General features: G+C 32.0%; 4 protein-coding genes and 1 non-coding gene across 5 annotated transcripts; all 5 read left to right on the plus strand.

The window, feature by feature from the left end:
• Positions 1-1850: 1850 nt before the first annotated feature.
• Positions 1851-4794, plus strand: LOC17896636 (uncharacterized GPI-anchored protein At1g61900). Its single transcript, XM_023788301.1, has 8 exons — positions 1851-2302; positions 2684-2812; positions 2930-3511; positions 3589-3834; positions 3955-3966; positions 4068-4211; positions 4306-4350; positions 4443-4794. Exons 1-8 carry the CDS (start codon positions 2230-2232, stop codon positions 4514-4516), a joined length of 1305 nt encoding a protein of 434 aa, XP_023644069.1. The 5' UTR covers positions 1851-2229; the 3' UTR covers positions 4517-4794.
• Positions 4795-14121: 9327 nt separating this feature from the next.
• LOC17895471 (protein DETOXIFICATION 37) lies at positions 14122-18434 on the plus strand. Its single transcript, XM_006302101.2, has 7 exons — positions 14122-14498; positions 15417-16048; positions 17203-17259; positions 17362-17600; positions 17688-17806; positions 17911-17997; positions 18127-18434. The coding sequence occupies exons 1-7, from the start codon at positions 14193-14195 to the stop codon at positions 18190-18192; spliced, it is 1506 nt and encodes a 501-aa protein (XP_006302163.1). The 5' UTR covers positions 14122-14192; the 3' UTR covers positions 18193-18434.
• A 1670-nt stretch (positions 18435-20104) lies between these two features.
• LOC17896611 (flavone 3'-O-methyltransferase 1) lies at positions 20105-21790 on the plus strand. The gene is made up of 4 exons (XM_006302376.2): positions 20105-20520; positions 20737-21047; positions 21150-21214; positions 21312-21790. The coding sequence occupies exons 1-4, from the start codon at positions 20105-20107 to the stop codon at positions 21612-21614; spliced, it is 1095 nt and encodes a 364-aa protein (XP_006302438.1). The 3' UTR covers positions 21615-21790.
• Positions 21791-22527: 737 nt separating this feature from the next.
• On the plus strand, positions 22528-22599 carry TRNAW-CCA. The gene has a single exon. It is a non-coding gene; the product is annotated as a tRNA-Trp (tRNA).
• Positions 22600-22767: 168 nt separating this feature from the next.
• On the plus strand, positions 22768-24376 carry LOC17895368 (pentatricopeptide repeat-containing protein At1g61870, mitochondrial). The gene has a single exon (XM_006302269.2). It carries the CDS (start codon positions 22825-22827, stop codon positions 24049-24051), a length of 1227 nt encoding a protein of 408 aa, XP_006302331.1. The 5' UTR covers positions 22768-22824; the 3' UTR covers positions 24052-24376.
• Positions 24377-24405: the final 29 nt, after the last annotated feature.

The following is a 24405-nucleotide window of genomic DNA, read 5'->3' on the forward strand; positions in this document are numbered from 1 at the left end:
GCTTTACGCAGACACGAATCTTATATTAGTTTACAAATGTTAGCTAATTTAGGTGGCCAAAATATAAAGCTCACACTAATCCCACTATTTTAGTTCAATGAATGAATGATTCCTGTTAATGATTGCAACTTATAAATTAAACTTTTATCATCAAATAACGAATCTTACTTACTTGATATTATTAGCTATTATTCAACACTAAATTTTAAAAGAAGACCCATGTTAAACTTGTGATATGTTTCAGCTTCTACCATTACCATTAACAATGGTAAAAGTTACAGTTAGAAGTTTCAACTCTCGACTAGTATTTCATTTTAATGAATTAAATTACCATGAATTATTAGTTTTTGATAACTTTGAAGCTTATAAAACATTGGTTGTCAATAACTATAAATGAGAAAATGATTAGCCATGTGCAAAGCCAAGATTGGATCTGTAGATTCTCCATCGATCATTCGCCAACCAATGCACAAACAAACTTAGAGATTTACATAAACATGAGAGAACACATACAAAAGAAAGAAATAATAGAGATGAATAATTTTTTTTTTTTAATAAAGAGATACTCCACTAATAATTTATATAAAAGAGAAGACATCCAACAAAGTTGGAAAACCCATGAGACTGATCAATAATTTGCGATTTTCTAGCTCTCTAATTGACAACATTTTTCAAATATGAAGTCTTAAAATAAAGTCTAAAACCTGTCCTAAGCATTTTTATTTCACTGATTGATCACATTCATAGCAATGTACTTGACTCCATCAGTATTGGGATTGTTTCCTCTTAACGGATCTGAAAACCTATACTGAACTTTTGTCACTCATCGTCAGCCCAAATCTTAATAATGTTACTACTAGAAGTTTGGGCCATGTAAGCCCGTTAAAAGTCCAGCTCCAGCATAATGGTCTTATCTTATTATCTATCGAACCAAAAGCACGGCTCCACTCACGTGCCATACCCTACGCCTTAAGCACAGTCACATGCCATTAGTGTTCCATTTCTTCAGCACGACGATACTCTCACAAAAGTAAAAACATATGAAAAAGAAAGCTATTTATTAATTTACTGTTTTTAAATAAAAAAACATTGTGTTAATTTTAATTTACCAATTATAGGATGTTTTCTATATTGTTTTCTACGTATATAATAAGCCTAAAACGACCTATTTAAATTTATTTCCGTTTTTAAAAAGTTGACTTTTGATTAAGCTTGTGATACAAACTAACTCTAGATAATCGTGTATGACTTTTTGCCCATAACTCTAGTATTTTTACACACTAGATGTGGATCCTAAAATGTATTAAATCAATCCAATTTCATATAGTACTGATTCACTTTTGTACTTTATTGAATCAATTAATTTATTATATACAAAGCTATGTTACCAAAAAAAGTTTTAATTTATAGACAAAAAAAAAACTGAAAATTATGGGCAAGAATGTAAAAAAATAATAAATTTAATGTAACAACATATTTAGTTGAATTAAATACGACCACAATAATAGCCTTACTATCACATATCTGGTTGAGAAATTAAAAATAAAAATTGTATCACATATCTTTCATGTCCCAAGTCACGAAGTTATAAATGCTATATCCAAATTTTTATTATCTCACACAAAACCAGTTTTTGAACCGGTCTAAACCAACAGGTTTAATAACCCCTTCAAATCTAACGGTTTGATGTCATTTACAATTCTCCCGTTACGATGAACATTAAATTGATCATCGATCCGGTTAAGATTCCGGTTCAGGTTTAATAAGTTCCGGTTAAGAAAAGGTAGAGGGGAGAATTAAATGGGAGGAGTAAGAATAATAAATGCTCTCAAGCGCTCTCTCTACTCTTTCTTCTCTCTTCCGTCTTCCACAACAGACTGTGTTCATTGCTTGTGGGGTCTCTCTCTCTCTCTCTCTTTCTCTGTGAGAAGACGAAGACAGCTGTTTCTATTGTTCCACTTTGGTTTTGTGTTTATCTTCTTTTAGTTCCGAGTTTTTTTTCTTCTGTGTCCAAAATCGAAAGGAACGTCTTTTTTTCTTTTCCTTTCAATTCTTCTTCTTTGTTCTGTTTCTCGGACTTTCTCACTAGTGGGAAAAAGACAGAATCTTTGTTAAAAGTCGTGGCTTGTCCAAATTCCGAAGCTTTTTTTCTGTAAGAGAACAATAAAAGACAGTGCTTGATCTCTTCTGTCTCTCTCTCTCTTTTGGGTGGCTCGGAGAAGAGAGAAAATGACGAGAAGAGGTGAATTTGAGATGGGTTTGTTCGTGATTCTTCTTCAATGCGTGTTCCTGTTCTCTCTTTGTGAGTTTTTGATTCCTCTTGTTTCTAAATCTTTCAATTTGGGGGTTTTAGAATTATCCGTTTCTGATTGTTAAAGAAAGAAAGTTTGTATTTTTGGCTCTGATTCGAATGAGATATCGCTTGTTTTAGAACAATCTACTAGTTTATTGTGATGGGTCATTGTAAATTTACCTTCTTTATGTAGAAATTGGTTGGAATTTGTGGTGAAATGTTGAACTTAGCTGGGGTTTAGAAGCTTCATGGTGTTTAGGTTACTTAGATTAGGGTTTATAGAAGCTCTAGTTCTTCAGAGTGTTGATCTAGTTAGATTGAGTTTGTAGCCTTATAAACACTGATCCTGTAGAAGAAGTGTAATGATTTGATTATTTTTTCTTGGTTTAGGTTTATCTGAGAAATCTGAGGAGTTCTTACCACAGATATCACCAGATACTTCTCCCCAACCATTTCTTCCTTTCATTGCACCTTCTCCAATGGTTCCATACATAAACAGTACCATGCCCAAATTATCAGGTTTGTTGTTTTTTAAACCTGATCTTATTCATCTGTTGTAATTGTCTCTGCTGTATGATGTCTAAAGCTCTGTACTAACTGGTATTAGTTTTTTTCTACGGGTTTGGATATCTACAGGGCTTTGCTCGCTGAATTTCACTGATTCCGAGAGTTTGATTCAGACAACTTCACACAACTGTTGGACTGTGTTTGCTCCGTTGTTAGCCAATGTGATGTGTTGTCCTCAGCTAGATGCTACACTCACGATAATCCTTGGTAAAGCGAGCAAAGAAACCGGTCTGCTTGCTCTAAACAGAACCCAGTCTAAGCACTGTATATCGGATTTAGAGCAAATCTTGGTGGGCAAAGGCGCATCAACTCAGCTTAATAAGATCTGTTCTGTTCACTCATCGAATCTCACTTCTTCTTCGTGCCCTGTAATCAATGTCGATGAGTTTGAAAGCACGGTGGATACAGCAAAACTTCTTTTGGCTTGTGAAAAAGTTGATCCTGTGAAGGAATGTTGCGAAGAGGTTTGCCAAAATGCGATACTCGATGCTGCTACAAATATCTCTCTTAAAGCTTCTGAACCTCTAACCGATAACTCAGAAAGGATCAATGATTGCAAGAACATAGTAAACCGCTGGCTCGCTACTAAAATTGACCCTTCTAGGGCTAAGGAAACTCTCAGAGGATTAGCAAACTGCAAAATCAATAGAGGTAAAAGCAATCTGATTTTACTTTTAACTTTTGATTTTGGGGGAACATTTTCACATATTTGTGTCTATTGTTTTCAGTTTGTCCTCTCGTCTTTCCTCACATGAGGCATATTGGAGGTAACTGCAGTAACGAGTTGAGTAACCTAACTGGTTGTTGCCGTGCAATGGAGAGTTATGTGTCTCACTTGCAAAAGCAAACACTTATGACCAATTTGCAAGCTTTAGATTGTGCAACAAGCCTTGGGATAAAGCTACAGAAGCTTAACATCACTAAAAATATATTCAGCGTTTGTCATATCAGTCTCAAGGACTTCTCTCTTCAAGGTTCTTACTTCATTCCTCAACTTCCCTCTTTTTCACACTCCTTACAGTTCGAGATATATCTTTAACCCGTTTTGTTTTAATTTCTGTGCTTGATGATGCATCATGGTTGGATACAAACAGTTGGAAACCAAGGTGTGAAATTGATTTCCTAGATTTTTATTTACTTATTCATCATCTTAAAAACCTGAAAACGATTTTTTAACTTGAATATTTTTGTTATTTTTGGTATAAAGAATCTGGTTGTTTATTACCGAGCTTACCATCCGATGCGATATTTGATCAAGACACTGGAATAAGCTTTACCTGTGACCTTAATGACAACATTCCTGCTCCGTGGCCTTCATCTTCTCAATCCTCAGCCTCAACCTGTAAAAAGAGTGCGTAGTAATAATATTAGCTTCTTGATTTTCTGACGTTTGGCTCTCTGTCTTTTTCTAAGCTTACATTCATTTTTGTTTGGTTCTTTCGCAGCTGTTAGAATCCCAGCTCTTCCGGCTGCTGCATCCTCGCAACCTCGTAAGTATTTCCCCTCTTACATTCCGCAAAAAGAGAACTTTATCGGTTCTTTCGCGTAATCTGAGATGTGTTTTGGCTTTATGATCTCTCAGGTCTCTATGATGAGGGAGTTAAACATATGGTGATCTTTGTGTTGTCTATGGTTTTTCTGATGCTTTTGTCATAGTACTAGTACCAGAACCAAACCGGATCCAATCCTATATCAGACCGGTTTACTAGTCAGTCAATAGCTGTTTCTTTTGTAGATCAAACCGGTATAGTCACTGCGGAAGTCGTATGTTGACATGACCCGGTTCACGTGTTTGGTTTGTTGAGGTATAAGTTTCGGAAAGTCTTTTTTATCTTTTATTGATTCAATGATTCTTGAAAAAAACCTTTTCTAATGTAAAGAAAAAGGTCTTGTAGGGTTTATGGTAAGCTTATAATATATTTATTTTCTCTGCATTGTAGTTTTTATCTATTTATAGACTCTGGTCTCGTTATTCAAAAGTGTTACTTGAATAATTTTGTTTACTAGTGTTCTAAGAATTTGTCTATGCAGCCGTTTAGATTATCTAAATAGTGGTAAGTCTTCTCGGCAATGATACACATAAATGATCTCACTCGTACGAGTATCGACCATTCATGTTTCTAGCATCTTACAAGACCCACACAATTCAAATGTTTGAGTGTTAGGTGTTGTGGTTCTCCTGCAACCGTAACCGCTGCGTTTAAACAAGTTAGACCCTAAAATTCAATTGGTACAGTTACGTTTCCGTTCGGAGTCTTTTGAAATAGGGTATTTTTTGGATTCGGGCCGGGTTTTTTTTAATCCTTGACAACATTCCTACCTACAAAGACGGACCCAAAAAAGTGGTTCTCCTTGATTAAACAGGTCTCACATGGAATCTTACAAACCACCAATCAATCAGTCATCGTAAGGGACTGTGAAAGCACCATAATGCACAAACCCTATAGATGCACGTACTGACATACCGTTAGTTTCGGGACGGTGATGAATGAATGTATCATTAAATCAACCATCATGTCTTAATACGAACTCTCAATGTGAATGCTATCTTCTAGATGGAAGCATTGGTCAAAAGGCCCATAGTGTAGACTCTAGAGTAAATATGGGGCTATGTGGTGTGGGCATCTTTTTGTCTTTGATTATTGGCATGCAAATTATTGGTTTAGTCGTGTTTTTATTGGTTAGATTTATGAGAATATTAGTATGATCTTTTTCCCTTTAAACTTCACACATTTTTGATGAATTTCAAAAATAAAAAATATCATCTACATATATGTGCATCGATAGGGTTACTTTTCATAAGCATTGTAGTTACTATATATTCATAAGCATTCCTAGTTACTTTTCATGAAAAGATTATGAAAAACTCATTAAAGTAAATACAAATGCTTTTTTTATGAAATTTAACTAATTGGTTTATCTTTGTCTATGTTTTGGGGGACTTGGAGTATAATATAAGGTGAGGTGGCAGAAAAAGAAATAAAAAGAACTCTCAACCACTTCTTATAAACGTCGACGATACAAAGTTCCAATCTTTTTCTACTCGAGACTTATCCACATTAGCAGAACAAAACCAACTCGATTACTTATAATAGACGATAAAAAGTTCAACTTTCCCACTCGGAAACTTATCCATACTCATTCATAAACAATAGACGTGGACACAAGAACGCCACGAGGTTCTCGAGTTCTAGCTTGGTCCCTTACACGAACATATATATAATTATATGAAAATACAACTTACATATAATTCCAAAGTCGGCATATGTGAGCATTTACAACAACGTATAGCTAGCTAGCCTACTAAATATAGCAAACCTACAATGTCAGAACGTTACATTGTTTTTATCTATGGAGAGAAATGAATCAATAATATTGGTAGAAAACAGTTCAGCTATATCGTGACCTATCTGTCAATTTCACTATAAATTTTTGTAATGCAAGCAGACGAATCCAAGATTCTGTTTATAAATAATCATGATTAAGTTATTCATCCTTTTTCCTCTAATTAGATACAAGGTTGGACTAGACTCTTGATAAGGCAAAGTTAATCTTATCTTAATTAACTCATGTTTATATAATTAATTCCTTTAAATAATCTTTGATCTAGACAAAATTTATAGCACATAAAAGAAAAGGGAGAGTTTATAATCGTAAAGTTCTAAATCTTCATTGCATGTGATTTTCATCGTGTTAGTCAAGATATATATGATCGAGTTGACTCTTATAAGAGATCTCTTTGGATAATATGCAACTTTAGATTAGTAGTAATAATAAATTACTTAGGATCGATATAGTATTAAAAATAAGATTTAAAAATATATGATTTGAGAGTATAAAAGTGATCAGTCTCCATGTGGCATGTCAGATATAGAATTGAACTTATCTCCATTTATGCATCTTGATGTTTCAATATCAAACACCTGTTCTGTTCATAGGAACGATGACGAATTGGAGTTGCACCAAAAAAAAAAAAAATATCTAGCATTTTTGTTTTGTATTTGGAGTGTTTCGATGCGTACAAAGTACAAACTCATCAATGATATTTTTTTTTGGTTTCCACAGTGATACACATAATTTGTTTGTCAGAAATATTATTCGACAAATTATTAGCATGCACTGATTAAATTTGTTTTGTGGTATTGTTGTAGAAAAAAGTAAATTATTTACGTAAATGAGTACTTGCAGTGATGTAAATAATTGATGATGATGTGAGACAAATATCAAAGTATGGGAGTAGTGAAGTGTAGTTCATATATTAAAGTCATATAGGTATTGTTCAAAGTCATAAAATACTGCATAATTTGTGGACTTTCGTGAGACTTCATCTGTTTACAGCTTAGGCAATCATCACTGTGGACGGAAATAAAAATCACCTGACATGTCCAAACTCATTAGAGAAAAGAATATAAATAATTTCTTGAAGAAGACATTCAAATACTACAAAAATAGTAATGAAACTTTTTTTGTGCTGATCACGGAAGTATTATTATTAGATCAATAATAAATAAATAAAAAAGCTATTAAAAACTATAAAAAGTACTAATTAACCTCTCTCGAAATGATCAAAATGTCGGTTTTGGTTAATTTGTTAAGATTAATAAAAGTGATTTGAAAAAACTTTTCCTTTCAATGAAATTTTGTTTTGAAATTGTGGTTTAACAAAATTCAAATGAAGCACTACACTTGATTAAATCAATTTATGAATTTGTCGTTGTTCTCAAATTAGTAAGCAGATGATATTAAATTATTAAACTGTATAGATTTCGAAAGTATCCTTAATTATTATTGTTTTTTAATAGATTGGCGTTTAGTAAATCACCGCGTTTGCAGTTAGAAAGGGTTTTGACCAAATGAGTCTCTTCTTTTTTCTTTTTTGTCATCACCAAATGAGTCTCTTCTCTCAACGTGATTTGACTAATGAAGCACGAGTTTCTCGTGGTTTTAATATTTTATTATCCGACGTGTCATTCTTACTGAAAGTAAAGCTAACTAAACTAACTTTACAACTCATCTTCTTTACGTGTTTTTTTTTTTTCCTTCTAAGAGCATGAGCATTGGAGGGTTTATGGCAGTCCCCCAACCAAAAAAAATAAAAGAAAATTGAAAAGGAAAAAAAATATAAGGAGGACGTATCTCCAAACGTTACGGTCCCTTAGCTTTTGTCTCACCAATCGCGGGCCCCACTGACACGTGGCGGCCCACGATTGGTTCTCTCAATTTTTTTTTTTTTAAATCTAAAATCTGGAAAAGAAATAAAAAATAAAAAAAAATAAAAAAACTTGGGACGAAATGCTGTCCAAACCAATGCATTTGCTCTAAGGTAACAACTCAACTCAATGTTGTTCCCATTTATTGGTATTGTCGATAATGCCCTTTCTTTCTTTAGTTTGTACTGCTTTGGGTCAATATAATTTTTTTAATTACGTTATTTTAATTTTATTGGGTTTTGTTTTACCTTTGGTTGTATTGGTTAAAGAATTAATAATTTTAATATACGCATTACATGATTTTTTTAGAGTGTTATATCTATTTTTTTTTCGTCACAGTGCTATATCTATATAATTCTTTTTTTTTTCTAACAAAATTGTCGTTTAAATATTTTTTTATATAAAAAGTGGTGGTGTTTTATCGCTACAAACTTTCGGTTTTGCTTTAATTTTGATTTTGCTCTATTTATGCCGTGTTTTGTGACCACTTTTTGTTGAAATGTAACTCTCGGTTTCATTTATTATTTATACAAAAATTGAATTAACTAAAATATTAAATAATAAAATATCTAATATATTTATTTACGATACATATATTGTATAGAATATATATAAAAGAAAGAAAAATAATTATCAGCATTGTATAATTTTTTTTTTGGTATAAGCATTGTATAAATTTTATGAAACAAATATTTTGTTTGCAGTCAAATTTTACCCAATTTACCAACTGTTATCAACGGTCTAACTAATATATGATATATGATATATGATATAACTTTTGAGCAAACTAATAATCTTAATGACCACCTTTAACATATTTTGAAGTTGAGGTAAGTATAACTCAGTTTTATGTTTTGCTTTTCTGCAACATGGAAGAAGATTCAGTGGTTTGAATCATACTTTTCATATGTTGGACTAATCATCAATAATATAAACAGTTAGAAAATTAAGAAAAAATAAAACATTTTCCATATAACAAATAGTAATACGAATATTTAAATTACATTTTCTTTGTTAAACATGAAAACTCAGATTTGAGATCTAAATTTCTGTGTAAACGATTAGTCGTCGTTCACCTATATCTCTGCTTGGCCGAAGAGACGTTTTTGATTACATAAATTGAACTTAAAGCATATTATCATATTACTGGTTAGGTTTGAGATCGATATTGCCGATCATAGAAGAGTTAGGTACAAGTTCAGTTTTATTACTTTATAGGTGTCATGAACTAGACCATATACAATTTTATAATCTGGTCATTTTAGATATCGATAAGTTCGATAAACTTTTTTGACATTGATATACATAATACGTTAAACACTATTTTATAAACATGGACACATGTCTCCTGGATACACAAATCGAAATACAACTCGCAATGATCACAGATCGAATGATTCGGTGATTGACACGTAGTCACGTATCAGTATCTTTGAGCCATACCAAACATAAATATGCATGTATTCTTTACATCTATTTATTTGTGGTTGGGGAGATACAAAATAAATATTTTAGGGCAAAGAATAAAAGTAAAATTTCAACATTTGTATTTTAAGAGACCAGATTCAGAATCTTTATGAATGTTCCGTGCGAGTAACGGTGTAGGTTTCTAGAATCTTATATACAGTCACTGTAATATTCCATAACCTTTGTCATCGATCGATAGAACAGAACTATACAAAAATTTTGTAGTGGTGTTGCTTAAAAGTTATCTTGGATTGTAGTGTGCAAATGTGATTTCATTTATATGTGTGTGTAGGAATGAATTAACAATATCTATCTATACAAAACGAATTTTGTTATTTATTAATTGTAGTCACTTTCGAATCTTGAACGCCGGGATCCTGTATTTATTTATTTCTTATTAAAAAAAAAGACATTGGGAAATTGATTTTCATTTAAAGAAAAACTAAAATATTCAGAACTTATCATTATTTTGCCGGAAAAAGAAAGATTTTATTGTTGTTGCTAAAGTGCAAATTTCTGAATTGTAATTTTTTTTTTGTTAAAAAGACTAAAATTATTTTGAGACCTAAAAAGAGCATATAAGAAATTTTAGAGTATATTACCTTTTTGTTTTCCTAAATTATATTCCATCCGTTTCAATTTAAGTAATGTTTTAGTCAAAAAATGTTTTTAAATGATAAATGATATTTTCAACTTTTTATGAAAAAATTAAATATATTTAATATTTTTGACCAATCATATTTTATATTATTTCATTTTACTAACCAAATATATTTTAGTTAGTGATATAATTATGATATATAGATACGTTATTTTTTTAGTATATGTTTAAAAACACCACTTAAATAAAAATGGAGAAAAAGTATAATTGTTGCCACTTGATAAATTATAAATCTAGCATAAATTCTATGCGGAAATTTTTAAAATACCATTTTCAAACATTATAATTTTTTTAATTACATTAAAAAGCTTTTAAAATTTTGAAATTTATCCAAAAATGCGTGTAAAACTTATATAAATATACATAAGTTACATTTATATATGTTTATAAATTTATGTATATTTTATAAGTACCGTATAAATAAATTTGAAAACCTTTTAAAAACTATTTTAAAACCTTATAAATATCTTATAAACCTTTTTAAAAACCTTGTAAACCCCGGTTAATACTTTTTAAACCTTATAAATAGTTTGATATAGTCTTCAAATAGTAGTTATTATCTAGAAATCCTTTATAAATCATATAAAATTTATAATTTTTTTTAATTTTAGAAAAATATATTTTTTTAAATAGATAAAATAAAGAGTTACTTTTGAAAAAAGATAAACCAAAAAAATCATTTTGTTTATTATCATCAAAGTCAATTTCTCATAAATTCTATGCACCATGGTCCTTTCCATACTAATAATAATGTCATAAACAGTTGAACGTTCTCTTCAAATGGTCCTTTGTGTCTCGTGGTGTCTTTGTTTACAACTCACACAATTAAAAGAAATAGTAATTGATTCAAATGAAATCTAAAGAAAACCCCAAAATGTCATCGTTTACGGCTATGCGACTTTAAGTGGTTAGCTTACTTTAAATGCTAATTATTCAACACTAATTATACACTACTCAGTAGATAGTATTATGTTAAATCAACGATCAAGTATAAGTGGGGTGAGTCACTGATGTATTTGTCGCATTGTCGCATAAACGCAACGACCCTATTACTCCACGTCTTATTACAGATTCTTAGATTTGCATGCACCATTCATGATGATACTTTACTGCAAATAAATGTTATTATTGAATCTTTGTTGAAAAAGAAGTAGATATGTTTTTCCTTTCTATTTTTTCATTTCATTAAGAGAAAAATCACGAGGCTAATTTGCATACACTGATACACACACAATTCCCCCCATGTTATATGTCATTTTCGTATCTATTATATTTACCTAATTTTCTTTTTTTTCATAAATACATGGTTTGAATAGAAATTAAAAATTAAAAGTGGGACTCATTGGCCATGCAAATTGTTCCATATTTAATACTCTTTCTTATCCACAAAAAGAGAAAAAGAAAAAAAGACATATACTGTATTTGTTTTTAAGTTTAACCATTTTTTATTGCTAAATTATAAATATTTTTATTATTAATGAAAAAATTACCTTACAATATCAAAATACTAGAAACTTATACACATGGTTTCATGACTTAAAAAAATAAAATATGAAAGCATAAAACTGTGATTTAACCAAATTTTATGTTCAACGAAACAGCAAAACTAAAATAAAATGCCGATATTTTTATTATTTATCTTAGATGAATTGTAAAAAAAAGGAGAGCAACTACAAATTGTAAAACACTTTATTACGATCGCGAGACACAAATAATTTTAGATTTCTTTCGCATTTGACCCAAAATTGAGCCGCTATAATATTCAAAACTCTAATCGTCGATCACATATTGTCCCTATGTTATGTGAAATCAATTTTTCTTTTTAATCTATGATTTTTGTTTTCCACAATGAGAACCACACAGTCCAAATTCGCTATACCAAGTTCATTCCCCAATATAGCAGCAAGCAAAATGAAACCATCAACAACCACATCAAAAATTCCACTACGAATCTAAAAACAATTGAACCAATAATGTAAAAATCACTTAAAATAAAGACTATTTTTATTCTCCTCAAACATCACTTCTTAATATGATACATTAAATATGTATATATCTAGTTGCTTCCATCATTCAATAACCAAATCCTAATTTATGATTATTTCGACCCACACAATTGTTATCAACACATTTAATTTGTCGTGTACCATTATAACCATCAATCAATACGTAACCACAAGTTACACACAAACTTTCACTGTACAATTATATATTGAAGGTCAGTGCCCACCACCTTTCCACATATATAGCTCCGATCTTTGTATATGTAGCTAAACTACAAAGACCATTTTAATGATGTAGTGGCCTCAAAAAAGTTTGTAATTAAACTAAAAGCTCCAAGCCTAAGCTTTCTTTACTTGGATTTTTGGTAGACTCTCGTTACCACTTGGTTTATTGTAAGTTATAAGCATATGACAAAAATCTGATTTTTTTAATCTTGCATGTTTTGTCTTCCCCCATATTAGTCTTATCTTCAAGTATGACAGTGTCATTTAACATAGTTTGAGGTTAATTGCAGTAAAATTTTATACCTTATTTTATAGTATTTTTATCATTTTAAATATGAATTTCTCTTTAATTCTAAATGATTATAAATTTAATTCCCATTCTACTAACATTATTAATGGGAGGATTTAATTAATCTGTATAGTATGATTTAAAAAATTAAAAGGCTTTGATTGGTTAAGGCGATAGCTTTGGATTTTTGTCTGTACATTTAGAGCTGTGTAATTTTTGGCTATAATTGTAGATTTTATTGTTGTAGTATTTTGGTTGTAGGAATTAATATTTTGGAAAACTGAAATATATGTGCTATAGGAAAAATAATTTATACAGCCAAAAGAAATTAATTAATGAAATATTTTGGCTGTGAATTAAAAAACAAAATACAAAATTTATAAAGTTTGATTGCTCTAGGTTTATAGCTTTTGACCAAATTATGGCTGTGGAAAGTTTCTAAAGCAGCTACCAATCAAGGCCAAAGTCAATATAATTATTTTTGGAAGTTTACTAATTATAAATAATTAAACTAATGATTTCATTTGATTAGTTATAATTAATAGATTTAAATAGTCATTATTTAAGTAATAAAAAATGTCAAATATATATAATAAATTAAAGTTTTTTCCATATATACCTCTATTAAATATTCAAACAAAGGAATTTAGTATACTTTTTATTACTAAAAATTATATCTCTTTTATCTTTTTAAAGGTCTGTATACAATAGAGTACTTTTACCCAAAAAAAAGACAACAACATAACAACTGTAATAGACACTACTACAATAGCAAAAAAAAAAAAGGAATTCACTTAAATATCACTAAATTTTTTTTTCCCAAAAATACCATAAAATTAAACCAAATATTTTTAACATTCAAAACTAATTTCCAAATCTTAAACACTAAATTCTACTCTTAAAAACTATACATTAAATATAAATAGTCAACCTAAACATAAAAAAAATTGTACACCTTCCAAAATCAGATTTTTATGTGTATGGTATTTTTTAGAAATATAAAATTTTATAATATTTTTGGAACAAAAAAAATCATGGTATTTTTAGAAAAAAAATTAAAATATGTTATCGAAGTAAATTTCTCAAACAAAACAAAACTTAATAATGGTAAAATTATAAACACACTTCAATATTGTAATTTGGCATACTTCAGTGTCAATATATAATAGTAGTACGATAGTAACAAATAAATTCCCAAAAAAAAAAAAAAAATCTAAAAGGGTAAAATTGGTAAAACAGCCTTTCAATATTACAAAACATAATTGGTAGTCAAAAAGGAGAAAAAGTAAATTATTATTATTTCCGTCAGCACAACACGGCAAAAAGGTCACACACACACCCACCATTATATAACTCCTCCGTAGTTGCAGAGAGACTCTCTCCACAGAAACAAAAACAACAACACAGTTTTCGATACTTCCAATAATATTATTATTTTCTTTTCTCCATTTCTTTCGAAGACTCTTTAAAAAAAAAAATGAATTCAGAATCGTTAGAGAATCTCCACCGTCCGTTGATCGAGTCATCGAAATCGTTCGTGGATTACCGACTCGAGACTGTGTTGACGGATCGAGAGTTACCGTATCTTCGAAAGATGTATCTGGCGATGATGATAGAGATGAAGTTTCTCTTTCACTTGGCGGCTCCGGCGATCTTTGTTTACGTTATCAACAACGGTATGTCTATTCTCACTCGTATCTTCGCCGGCCACGTCGGCAGCTTCGAACTCGCCGCCGCTTCCCTTGGAAACAGCGGTTTCAATATGTTTACGTATGGACTTCTGGTAATCTTACGCTCTCTCTCTCTTGTAACGCTATTTCTTACCGCTATATTTTCTTATAACGCTAAACTCTTTTTTTTGGGATTAAAATTACAACGCTATTTCTAACCGCAATATTTTCATATAACGCTATCTCTTAACCACTATATTTTTTTATAAGGCTATAATTTCTCATAACGCTATACCACTGTATTTTCTTATAAGAGCATGTCCAATGCAAGTATGTTAGCAAATTTCTTAGTTATAAAAGGTAAAAAAATAAATCAAAAATATATATTAACCAAAGAAAAATATCTTAGTTAGAAATTTTGATAAAGGTTTTTAGTGCAAGGTGTAGGCAATTGATTGGTTTGAGATTTGTACTTCAAACTTGTTTTCAAAGCAAGTTTTTTTAATTCTAATTTTAAAAACTTTGAATTTAGAACTTTACCATTGCAAGCATATGTTTCTTTTTATCTTCAAAAATTTCTTAACTTCATAACTTATATTTTTTATAATTACAATAATGCTAAAAAACTTGTTTACAACTTTAGCATTGGGGATGGTCTAAGGCTATAATTTCTCATAACGCTATTTCTTACCGCTAATTTTTCTTATAAAATATTTTTTATACTGTTATGTTTGATCATACCGCTGTTTTTCATCGCTATATTTTTTTGTACCGCTATTTTTATGACTATCTTTTTCAAGAATATGATTGGTTAAAAGTGTATGGCGAAAAATGAAAATAAATAAATGAAAAAACGATAAAAATTACCGGTATCCAAAACCATATTGTGTACTACTATCTTTTATCGAAAATTATATAGAAATGTATTTTGAAAAACTTTGAAAATTTCTTGAAATTTCTTGAAATTTAAATTAAAATCCTATGAATCTAATCTATTTTTTCCTTGATTTTTGTATGTATTTTATAAATAGCTTGGAATGGGAAGTGCAGTAGAGACGTTATGTGGTCAAGCACATGGAGCACATAGATACGAAATGCTTGGAGTTTACCTTCAAAGATCAACATTGGTTCTAATCATAACATGTTTACCAATGTCACTTCTCTTCTTCTTCTCGAATCCGATCCTGACTTCACTAGGAGAGCCGGAACAAGTCGCATCACTGGCTTCAGTATTCGTCTACGGTATGATCCCTGTGATCTTTGCCTACGCAGTCAACTTCCCAATCCAGAAGTTTCTCCAGTCGCAAAGTATCGTCACTCCAAGTGCTTACATCTCAGCCGCAACGCTAGTGATCCATCTTGCTCTTTCTTGGATCGCTGTGTACCGTCTTGGTTACGGTCTCTTGGCTTTGTCTTTGATCCATAGCTTGTCGTGGTGGATCATAGTGGTGGCTCAGATTGTTTATATTAAAATGAGTCCGAGGTGTCGTCGGACTTGGGAAGGTTTTAGTTGGAAAGCTTTTGAAGGTCTTTGGGATTTTTTCAAGTTATCGGCAGCTTCAGCCGTCATGCTTTGTCTTGAATCTTGGTACTCTCAGATTCTTGTTTTGCTCGCCGGACTTCTCAAGAACCCTGAACTTGCTTTGGATTCTCTCGCTATCTGGTAATAATTTTCAACTTTTTTGAATACCTTTTTTTTTTATTACTAACAATTTGATTTCTTACTCTTTCTGAGACGTAACCAATATAGGAAATTATAAATTGCTAAAAAGTTGAAAATTGATTTGAGTAACGTCTTAAAAATCTTGTGAAAGTGTCCACGAAAATTTAGCATTAAAATTTGCTGCAAAAGTCTTTTTTTTTTTTTTTTTTTTACGATTTATTTCCATTTTTAGTTCAATTTTTTTTAATTATAATGTTTGGATTTAAAAAGTATATATATTTCTTACTTTTCGAGACGTAACATGATAGGACATAACTTTTAAAAAGAAAACTTAATTTTTTTTTTTGAAATAAAGTTGAGAATCTAGTGGAAGTGTCCACGAAATTTAGCACTAATTATTGCTGTTAAAGTCTTAAAGTTGGATTTCTTAAATTAATTTTATTAGATTCTCGACTCTATTTAGGATTACTTTCAGTAGATTTTTTTTTTAATACAATTTACGATAAAGACAATTTTAATTTGTCGCATCTTTAACAAAAAATTATACTATAGTTTGTCGTATTAAGATGGTACAAATTTAATTATTGTAGTGGTTAATTATTTAAAGTTATTATTATTTTTTATTTATTTAAAGTTATTTAGATTTATTTATTTTTTATCAAAGATTTAATTTATTATAGTTAACTTTTTTTTATTAAAAACAATTTTATTTTTTACCTTTTGACTTAACAACATTTTTTTATAATAAGTTTAAAATGTAGTAGTAAAAATTATCCACGAAAATTAGCTGTAAATTTGTCTATTTTTTCATGTTTGTTGTATTAATGTGAACATGGGGACAAATAAGTTGTCGCGTTATGGTCTGACATAAAATGTAATTATTGTATAGTGGTCAAGTAATTAAATTGCTTTATGATATCTTTCTTTCTAAAGAGTTGAAAACGACGACTCCTATGTCTTAGTCCACAGTCCTCACCTCGACATGTCCTTTTCTTATTCAGTAGAAGATCTCTTAAGTGTTGTTGTCTTCACTTTGGTGTTTCTTTAGAGTTTTGACTGCGTGTCGTTTCCAATTAGCCAAAACGGCATACACTTACACATACCAATTATCAAAACACTTATTTGGTTCTTCCTTGTGTTTGTTTTTTTTGCAGCATGTCAATTTCTGCGATCTCGTTCATGGTGTCTGTTGGATTCAACGCAGCTGCAAGGTTGGTACCAAAACTAGGTTTATTTACCCCCAAAGTTAAAATGAGACTACTTGGTTACTAATTATAACAATGTTATTATTTTGCTTTCCAATTTATGTATAGTGTGAGAGTAAGCAATGAACTAGGAGCCGGAAACCCGAGAGCAGCCGGGTTTTCCACAGTCGTTACGACGGGCGTATCTTTCTTGCTCGCGATTTTCGAAGCCATCGTGGTCTTATCGTGGCGACATGTCATCAGCTATGCGTTTACAGATAGTCCAGCAGTGGCCGAGGCCGTTGCGGATTTATCTCCCTTTTTAGCCGTCACAATTGTCCTCAATGGGATTCAGCCTGTTCTGTCAGGTACACATTTTTTCACATCGAAACTATATAGTAAAAACTCTTAATCAACAAAATTCAATTTAATGTTTTATGTACAAATATATTTAGGTGTTGCGGTTGGATGTGGATGGCAAGCATTTGTGGCGTACGTAAACATTGGGTGTTACTACGTTGTGGGGATACCAGTAGGCTTCGTTCTTGGTTTCACTTATGATATGGGAGCTAAGGTACTAGTAGTAATAAATTTGGTTTACAAGAACTGTTACATACTGTATTAAATTTTATTAAAGAGATGTAATATTTAATGTGCATGTTATATGATACGATGCAGGGTATATGGACAGGGATGATTGGTGGTACATTGATGCAAACGATAATCTTAGTTATTGTCACTTTCCGAACAGACTGGGACAAAGAGGTAGCTGAAAACTTAGAAATTATTAAAACACTTTTATGTTTTATAATGAAAAGTGTTTAAGCACAAATCTTTATATGATTATGGAAGGATTCATTGAATCATTTTGTTAAATGGTTTTTATATGATTAGGTTGCGAAAGCTTCGAGCAGATTGGACCAGTGGGAAGAGAGCCGTGAGCCACTTTTGAAGCAATGATTTATTTATACTTTTATTTTTATATTATTTTTTTTTGGGAGTTTTGAGGTCAAATTGAAATCAAAAGTTTTGTTTTACCCCAAAACATTGAAGATGCAGATTCAATTGTTAAACTCTCGTTTTTCGATTGAATAAATGTATGTCGTCGCTTTGTTGATTGCATGATTCGTAAATTTGAGTGTTGTTGTGGGAGTTGAAAAGCAAAAGTTTGTAATCAGTGATTTAGTGTACGTAAGAGTGAATATATCTTTTATCATCAAAGAGATAAGAGTTCTTCTCACAAGACAAACTGAGTCATGCACGCATTATTGGATTCGACGATAATAAACATGTAACTGTTAGCTGTAAGGACCAACAGGCAGTGGTCCAGTCAATGAATCTGTTCGTATAGTCATCATCTACAAAACAATAGATACATTAGCAACAAACAAACATTAGTTTTTGTAAATAACTTATCAATACAAGGTAAACAGAAAACACCAAATTTATTTACACCCATCCAAAAGCAAGCCAGATTTAATATAAGGTAATCTGCCAAATTTTAGATCGCGCGTTCACGATAAAATTGACCTAGGCCGTGGTATATGTGGGATTTATTTTAATAGAAATTTTTTTCTATAAAGATGTTTTATGTATTAATCAAATAAAAAATGCGAAAGACTAACAAAGAAAAGTAAAAAGAACTTTCAAAAGGAAATTTTTCACTAGAACTATTGCATCGTATCAGATGGAACCAATTACTTCCTCCTCATATCTTTTTGAGTAATTTAAAGTTCTAATGGATGAAGCTAGGGTAGATTTGATGATTTATGGATTTTAAATATGAGTTTTTGACTTAATTTTTTTTTTTTTTGGATTTGTGTTGATTTTTTGAGTTTTTTTGAGTGTAGGTTGCGGTGGAACTGGCAGTATCTTCGTCAAATGTTTGCTCATATCTTTTGGTTGTTCGTGTTCGGCCTATTCAGGTGGAAGCTGAGAAATCAAAACATTTGAAGGAGATTGCTAAGGCTCATTGGGCCAAGCTTATTTCTCATTATTCTCAAATCACTTATTGGTATATGTATCACCACCCATTTATCTTCTTCGATTTTAGACAAACAAATTTGTAAAGGTTACTTCGCAAATGTAATTTTCTCTTTATAAAGTTGTTAGTGATGTGTCTTTGGCTTAAGAAAGTCAAACGACTTTAATTATTTCCATCGATGTACATTGTTAGCTAATTTGAAGTACAAAATGCATGATTTTCATGGTTTGGATGAGGTAGAAGAAGAAACTCAAACAGTTACAGGTCGGGTTTAGGTCAATCTGACTTTAATTCAGTTATATTATATTTGTGTGGTTTTTATCCGATTTAGTTTATATACCGATTAAATCTAGATATATAAGAAAATAGATACATAATTTTGATTCAAAAAGACATCATATGAGATGAAGTCAATGTTTGGACTCCATCTAATATGATACGTTTTTCTTAACATCGGTAAACCAAATCATAATATCAAGCAATAAACAAAATTAGATCCAAAAACTTGTCTGCAAAGCAATCAACAAATAATAACAAAAAAAATTTCAACAAGCTTACTAATTTATCATTTTAGCATCTATTCTCTTTATTATTTTTCTTGTCTTTTTGTGTGGAAAAAGCAACAATTCTCATTATGTAAAGAAGAAAAACTAACTAAAATTGGGGACTAGATATTGTATAAAATATAAGAAAAGAAAGAAAACCAAATTTTTATTACGTATGAAATTTGTCTCACTCTTGAAACAGATGGACACATATGAATACGAGGAATAAGACGAGACAGAAGACCTTCCATAGGGAGGGGATAGAGCTTAGAGGATTGAGACAGGATAAGTTTTTAAGCATCACACATTTACAAACACAGAGAAACTCAAAACTCAAGAAAAAATGGGCTCAACGCCAGAGACAAAGACAAATCCGGTGCAAGTCACCGACGACGAAGCTAACCTCTTCGCCATGCAGCTAGCCAGCTGCTCCGTTCTTCCAATGGTTTTACAAGCAGCTTTAGAGCTCGACCTTCTCGAGATCATGGCCAAAAACGTTTCTCCTATGTCTCCGGCTGAGATCACTTCCCATCTCCCGACCAAAAACCCGGAAGCTCCACTCTTACTCGACCGTGTCCTTCGGCTTCTTGCGTCTTACTCCATCCTAACCTGCTCCGTCTGTACTATTCCAGGCGGCCATGGGGTGGAGCGGCTTTACGGGCTTGGTCCGGTTTGCAAGTACTTGACCAAGAACGAAGACAGCGTCTCCGTTGCTCCTCTTTGTCTCATGAACCAAGACAAGGTCTTCATGGAAAGCTGGTATATAATTCTGAAATCATCATATGAGTTCTTATTTTAGGACATCTTGTACTTAATCAAGTCAGAATTATATCTCTTGATTGATGTCAAATGCAATTGCAATGGTAAAAGATATATATGTGGAGAGAGATAGAGAGAGCTAGAAGAATTTTGAAGAATTATCATATGAGAAGGATTTTCTATAATGGAATCGTCTCATGTCAAATATACTTGCAGGTACCATTTGAAGGATGCAATTCTTGGTGGGGAAACACCATTCAACAAGGTTTATGGCATGAGCGTGTTAGAGTACCAAAGGACGGACACTAGATTCAACAAAGTCTTGAAAGATGGAATGTCAAACCATTCCACACTATCTATGAAGAAGATTCTAGAGACCTATAAAGGTTTTGATGGCTTGACCTCTCTGGTTGATGTTGGTGGTGGGACTGGTGCTACTCTCAAAATGATTATCTCCAAATACCCCAATCTTAAAGGCATCAACTTTGATCTTCCCCATGTAACCAAAGACGCTCCTCGTTCTCCTGGTTTGTCTACATTTTCCCAGCATTTCGAAAAACCCGATATTCTTACATCGTATGTTTGTTCAAGATCTTATTGAGATAAAGTCTTATTACTAAACAATGCAGGGATTGAGCATGTTGGAGGAGATATGTTTGTAAGTGTCCCCAAAGGTGATGCCATGTTCATGAAGGTTAGTAATTTACTAGGTTTTCAAGAGTTGAGAGCATAAGTTCAGAAATGTGAAATCTCAAAACATGTTCCTTCCTTTAACTCATTGTATGTAACAGTGGATATGTCACGCCAAGAGCGACGAACAATGTCTTAAATTCTTGAAGAACTGTTACGACGCGCTTCCAGAGAATGGGAAAGTGATAGTAGCTGAGTGTGTACTTCCAGAGACTCTAGACTCAAGCCTTATGACCAAACAAGCACTCCATGTAGACTGCATAATGTTGGCACACAGTCGCGAAGGCATAGAACGGACTGAGAAAGAGTTCGAGGTACTTGCTAAAGGGTCCGGTTTTCATGGCATTAAAGTTGTCTGCAATGCTTTTGGTATTCATATCATTGAATTTCTCAAGAAAATCTGAAGAAACAAAGTCACTTAAACATATTGTTCTCATGCCTTCGTTGATGATCAACTTCCCCACTTTTGTCTATCTTGTGTTGTTGCTTCCGTTATAAAATAATGCTAATATGCCATTGCTGTTTAATAGAGGTTTACTTAAGGATTATAATTGATACACGGTTTGTTTCTTTATTAGAAGACATTGTACAACAAGAACATACACAAAATAATGTTTTTTAGATTGTTTTCTTTCGGGTGTGCATGATAATTTGAAAGTTTTATAAGTTTAAAATCCATGTTTGTAAGAACTTTTCTTTGAATCCATTCTTAATGAATATTTACACTATTAGTAAAAAAATAAGATAATCTGAATGTTCATTAACAAGAAAATTTGTGCTTAAATAGCTATAAATTAATTAAGAGATGAATTGCATTTCTAAAATCTCGAACTTGAATATCAAAAAAATTCTTCAAAATTACGTGAAAGAGTATAATGTTGAAATACTAAATAAATTTCGACTTGAAATATTTCCATTCAAAATCATTTCCAACCTCTTGTTATTTAGTGAACTGTTTACACAAATCATATCATGCACATCCAATTTTTTTAAAAACTATTCAGTGATTTTAAACGACAATTTTGTTCTTTGATAATGACTAAAATAATCTACAATAATAAAGAAAATATTTTTGTGTATGCTCTTCAAATTTTGAGTTCTTATCTCACTTTTTTCAATATAATTTTTAATTTTACTTTTCTAACTAGGTTATTAATTTTACGTTTTTATCTTACTTTTTATTATTGATTTTTTTGTTTTTAAAAAATTTAGATTTATTAACGATTTAAATATACATTGATAACTACTATGCTGTAATTACTTTTTATAGAGATTTCACTTTCGAATATAAATATGTTTGAGAGACTAATGTTCACCGGATCCGTGGCGCAATGGTAGCGCGTCTGACTCCAGATCAGAAGGTTGCGTGTTCGATTCACGTCGGGTTCAATCCCCCGGTTTAGTCGGATCCTCCACTTTTTATTTTTAATTTCCATCACAAACTCATCTCAACCGTACATTATAATGACTTTTCAAAAAACCATCAACGGCTATGATTAGATTCACACAAACTCAAAAACCCTAAAATCACTAATTCTTCAATCTCCGTCTTCTTCTCCATTTCACAGTCTTCTTCTTCTTCTTCAACAACTAAAAACCCTGAGAACAACAACAATGGCGTTACTCTCTCGAATCCGTTCATCAACATCTCTCTTCCGTCACCTCAACGCATCCCCTCAAATCCGATCACTCTCCTCCGCTTCAACAATCCTCTCACCAGATTCGAAAACTCCCCTCACCAGCAGAGAGAAAAGCAGAGCAGCTCTCTCTCTTCTCAAATCCGAGAAAGACCCAGATCGTATCCTCGAGATCTGCCGTGCAGCTTCGCTTACTCCAGATTGTCACATTGATCGAATCGCTTTCTCCGCCGCCGTCGAGAATCTCGCCGAGAAGAAACATTTCACCGCTGTCTCGAATCTCCTCGATGGATTCATCGAAAACAGACCGGATCTCAAATCGGAGCGTTTCGCTGCTCACGCCATTGTTCTGTATGCTCAAGCTAATATGCTTGATCACTCTTTAAGGATCTTTCGTGATCTTGAGAAATACGAAATCCCTCGTACGGTTAAGTCTTTAAACGCTCTTCTCTTTGCTTGTTTAGTAGCTAAGGATTATAAAGAAGCGAAACGAGTTTATATTGAGATGCCTAAGATGTATGGGATTGAACCTGATCTCGAGACTTATAACCGTATGATCAAAGTGTTCTGTGAATCTGGTTCAGCGAGTTCGGCTTACTCCATTGTTGCGGAGATGGAGAGGAAAGGGATAAAGCCGAATAGTTCTAGCTTCGGGCTTATGATTTCTGGGTTTTATGCTGAGGATAAGAATGATGATGTTGGGAAAGTGTTGGCTATGATGAAAGAGCGTGGTGTTAATACCGGTGTTTCGACTTACAACATTAGGATTCAGAGTTTGTGTAAGAGGAAGAAATCTAAGGAAGCAAAGGCTTTGCTTGATGGGATGTTGTCTGCAGGGATGAAGCCGAATACAGTGACTTATAGCCATTTGATTCGTGGGTTTTGCAACGAAGATGATTTGGAGGAGGCGAAGAAGTTGTTTAAGGTTATGGTGAACAGAGGATGTAAGCCTGATAGTGAGTGTTACTTCACTCTCATATATTACTTGTGCAAAGGAGGTGACTTTGAGGCAGCTTTGAGTCTTTGTAAAGAGAGTATGGAGAAGAATTGGGTTCCTAGTTTTAGTATCATGAAGTCGCTCGTTAACGGACTGGCTAAGGATTCGAAAGTCGACGAAGCAAAGGAACTCATTGCGCAAGTAAAAGAGAAGTTCACTAGAAACACCGAGTTGTGGAATGAAGTCGAAGCTGCATTGCCTCAATGAATCAAAGGATATTTACGGGTTTGACCGTTCGGAGATTGGTACTTCCAAATTTTACAAATTTTCTCTCTTTCATTTGTCAGCAATGAAATAAGTTCCTAGCTTCTTAGAGGATAGTAATCTTTTTGATCATCATGGTATCTATAGATAAATTCTGGACTATGTTAAAAGGCAAGTCATATTCAAGGACAAGTCGTGAACTTAGTTCATAGGTTTGTCTTGTTAGTTTTGGTTTCGGAAGATCTCAAACATTTTATCTGTAAGATTGGTCAAAGCGTTGAAGCAATTTTAGCCTGTCTTATAATGATCGACACTCAATCGTATATATATATATTATATGTGTTTAGTGTCGTCCTA

This window comes from Capsella rubella, unplaced genomic scaffold (genome assembly GCF_000375325.1).
Source record: "Capsella rubella cultivar Monte Gargano unplaced genomic scaffold, Caprub1_0 scaffold_2, whole genome shotgun sequence".
Classification (NCBI taxonomy): Eukaryota; Viridiplantae; Streptophyta; class Magnoliopsida; order Brassicales; family Brassicaceae; genus Capsella; species Capsella rubella.

Excerpts from the sequence above, each read along its gene's own strand:
- LOC17896611 (XM_006302376.2), top strand. The coding sequence starts at position 20,105 with ATGGGCTCAACGCCAGAGACAAAGACAAATCCGGTGCAAGTCACCGAC. Across the intron at positions 20,521-20,736 it reads AAGGTCTTCATGGAAAGCTG|GTACCATTTGAAGGATGCAA; the intron begins GTATATAATTCT and ends ATATACTTGCAG. Across the intron at positions 21,215-21,311 it reads GTGATGCCATGTTCATGAAG|TGGATATGTCACGCCAAGAG; the intron begins GTTAGTAATTTA and ends TGTATGTAACAG.
- LOC17895471 (XM_006302101.2), top strand. The coding sequence starts at position 14,193 with ATGAATTCAGAATCGTTAGAGAATCTCCACCGTCCGTTGATCGAGTCA. Across the intron at positions 17,807-17,910 it reads CTTATGATATGGGAGCTAAG|GGTATATGGACAGGGATGAT; the intron begins GTACTAGTAGTA and ends GATACGATGCAG. Across the intron at positions 17,998-18,126 it reads GAACAGACTGGGACAAAGAG|GTTGCGAAAGCTTCGAGCAG; the intron begins GTAGCTGAAAAC and ends TTATATGATTAG.
- LOC17895368 (XM_006302269.2), top strand. The coding sequence starts at position 22,825 with ATGGCGTTACTCTCTCGAATCCGTTCATCAACATCTCTCTTCCGTCAC.
- LOC17896636 (XM_023788301.1), top strand. The coding sequence starts at position 2,230 with ATGACGAGAAGAGGTGAATTTGAGATGGGTTTGTTCGTGATTCTTCTT. Across the intron at positions 2,813-2,929 it reads TACCATGCCCAAATTATCAG|GGCTTTGCTCGCTGAATTTC; the intron begins GTTTGTTGTTTT and ends GGATATCTACAG. Across the intron at positions 3,512-3,588 it reads AAACTGCAAAATCAATAGAG|TTTGTCCTCTCGTCTTTCCT; the intron begins GTAAAAGCAATC and ends TATTGTTTTCAG.